We start from the raw sequence: 2,824 nt of genomic DNA on the forward strand, positions 1-2,824 counted from the left end.
GATACCACATCATCAACTGCTATGGAAAATCCCATCTCCTTTTTATTTCATTCATATAGTTTGATCATCGATGATGATCAACGGTGACATACATACGGGCTCAATATCAGATATTTGCTTTCAACTAGAAGCCTAACAGAATCATCAAATTCTCACAACCGTATCCTGTGAAACTATCAACTTTTGCAAAAAAAACATAGACACAAATACAAGATGTAGAACAACAGCGCAATTTTTCCTACAAAACTGTTACTTTCTGCATCTTCCAACTGCTCCTGAAATTATTTACATCTAGTCGAGTTGCTTTGTCCAGTCGAAAGGCCCCCAGTCCTTCACGAAGCCGGCGATGGCTTTCTTCTGATCATCCATGGGCACATGTCTTGGACGTCGGTCCATGCCCTGCGCTGGCAAGCGGAGCACACCTCTGATGACATCCAGTCCAAAACCAGCACTGAATTTGCCCTCGTCGTCTATCACGTGGACAAACCCACGGTCCAGCCCAAACTCCACATGGAAGTAGGCGAAGTTCTCCGGGATGACTTGCCTCAGGTCACCGCTCGTCCGGATGAGCTTTTTCGCCTCATGCTGGGACCATTCTTCTTCGGCTTCATCGATCGCCTGAAAGAAGACAGAACGGCTTTCATTAGAACCTCAAGCACAGGAGACAGGACAAGGAATGGCTCTGGTCATGCAGACAGCAGTACACACTAACCTACCTTTTTGAAGTACATGGGCGCTTTGTGTGAAACTTCGCAGGGGACAGGGATGCATTCGATCATGCAATGTCTCCGTTGCTTGGCCAAGCCTACAACGGTCTCCAAGAAGATCACATCCTTGCCCTGCTGCAAGAACATCTTCAGGAGGCACTTTTTGAAGTTGGGAATCTCCTCCCAAGCACCGCTGTCAGTTGCTCTAGTTGCAGGCTCATGCTGCAACCACAAAAATCAAAGAATCAGTAAAAATGATTAGAATTCAGGTGAGCTGTGACTCGGTTCTCATCGAAGCACGGCGCGAAATACCTGCAATGGAAGAATAAGACAGTGCCCTCGAACAACAGGGTCAAACTGAGGCAGCATCAGGTAAGTGAAGTTTCCTACAGCAACAACCAACCTGGATGGGTTCTCGAAACAGTACAAACAGCGCTCTTTCTGGGTTAAGATGTGCCTATGGGTGCTCTTCTTCTCCACACGCGCATCTCTACTCTTGCTTCTGGGAGCATCACCCAGATCTTCGTACTCATCCTCGACGCATCTAGACATGTCGTAATGTTTGTTCTGAATAATTATATTTGTAGCATGCAGGTCAGCATTTTCTTCTCCTTTCCTGCTTTCAGCAGCTATAGCATGCTTTATAGTATGCCTGCAGTTAAAAAAGGCAATAGTATGTTAAGCAGGCAGATAAACTATAATAGCATATACAGTAACAAAGCAATGAGATATAACAATATCTGCACACAGTAGTACATGAGCTATCTTTAAATTTAGTATCTGTTGTAAACTGCTGTATTTCAGAATTCAGAGTGACTAAACTGAGGTCATGTCTTTTTTTTTGCAGGGAACTAAGGGTATGTCAGGTGGCTTGTATACATGGGATCAATTCACTACAGTGCCAACCGCCAAGAACTGCCGGCACTGGTTTAAACAAATACACAAAGCAACATGACTCAAATGATACAAGCAAAGAGACTGAATTTGATTAAACCGCACCGCAGGAGTGACAAACAGGAGATAGCTCAACTTAACATACATAGGACAATCATAGCATTAAGTAACACAAATAGGTAATCCAAGTGCATTCTGGCATAAGATGGACTAACCTGATTGAGCTCCTTCCCTTTTCATGCCTAGGCTCATCAACAGAAGTGCCTTGATCCTGCAGCACAGCCTCCGTTTCTCTCTGATACTCTCTCTGAATATGAACAAACATCAGTTAAGAGGTCATGTGATCTTGCACAAAGAACTCCTGTCAACACACAGCAGCAGCAGCACAGCACTTACCGAAAGCTGGTCAGCTTCTTCATGCTTGCCTTTCATTCGAAGGCGGAGAACCTCCGCAGCTTGTTGGATAAGTCTGTGTACTAGGGTCTTTGTGGGGCTGCAGCACATAGTCCTTGTGGGGCTGCTGGTCCTTGTGGGGCTGCGGCACATGGTCCTTGTGGCAGTTAGGATAGAGTTCCTGACCATCAAGGACTGGCAGTTAGGATAGCATCTTAGACTAGCATCTTAGACTGGCATCTTAGTAGCATCTCAGCATATGCTTGGCTGGCTAGCAGCCTATAAGTATGTATCCCCAACCCCTCAGGTTGGTATGGCATTGCGTGAGAAATAAACCAACGAAAATTTTCCCAACTCTCCTAGTGTCATCCACAACTATCAATGCTCAGGTTTAAAGGTCTAACAAGTGGTATCAGAGCCTCGTTATCTTGTACCCTGAGCATTTCCTGTGAGCAGCCCAAGTCGGTAGCAGCAGCTGCTTCGTCTGCCTCTGGTTACTTTCCTCCCTCCGGACTGTCGAGCAGCAGTTCGTCTTCAACAGCCTCCTCTTCACGCAACAGACCCCCTGCAGCGAGCCATGTCTGCAGGTCGCTCTCAGCACACGGCTACCTAGAGCATGCGGCGCCGGCAGGAGGCCGAGCGCGCCGTGGCAGAGGAGCGTGAGCGAGCAGCTGTAGCAGCAGCTGCGGCGGCAGCAAGGATGTCGAGGCTGGCTGCAGCGGAGCTGGCAGCAGCCAAAGCGGAGGTAGAAGCAGCCAGGGCGGAGTTAGAAGCAGCAGCAGCAGCGGACGCAGCACGTGAGGCTACGGCGGATGCCAAAGCACTCCGCG

General features: G+C 47.9%; 1 protein-coding gene across 1 annotated transcript; it reads right to left on the minus strand.

Moving 5' to 3' along the window:
* Positions 1-291: 291 nt before the first annotated feature.
* Positions 292-2,147, minus strand: LOC123152940 (CWF19-like protein 2). The gene is made up of 5 exons (XM_044572300.1): positions 1,998-2,147; positions 1,817-1,896; positions 1,020-1,359; positions 717-929; positions 292-618 (listed from the first exon to the last, which is right to left on the minus strand). Exons 1-5 carry the CDS (start codon positions 2,145-2,147, stop codon positions 292-294), a joined length of 1,110 nt encoding a protein of 369 aa, XP_044428235.1.
* Between the last annotated feature and the right edge of the window lie 677 nt (positions 2,148-2,824).

The sequence above is a fragment of the Triticum aestivum genome, chromosome 7A (genome assembly GCF_018294505.1).
Source record: "Triticum aestivum cultivar Chinese Spring chromosome 7A, IWGSC CS RefSeq v2.1, whole genome shotgun sequence".
Classification (NCBI taxonomy): Eukaryota; Viridiplantae; Streptophyta; class Magnoliopsida; order Poales; family Poaceae; genus Triticum; species Triticum aestivum.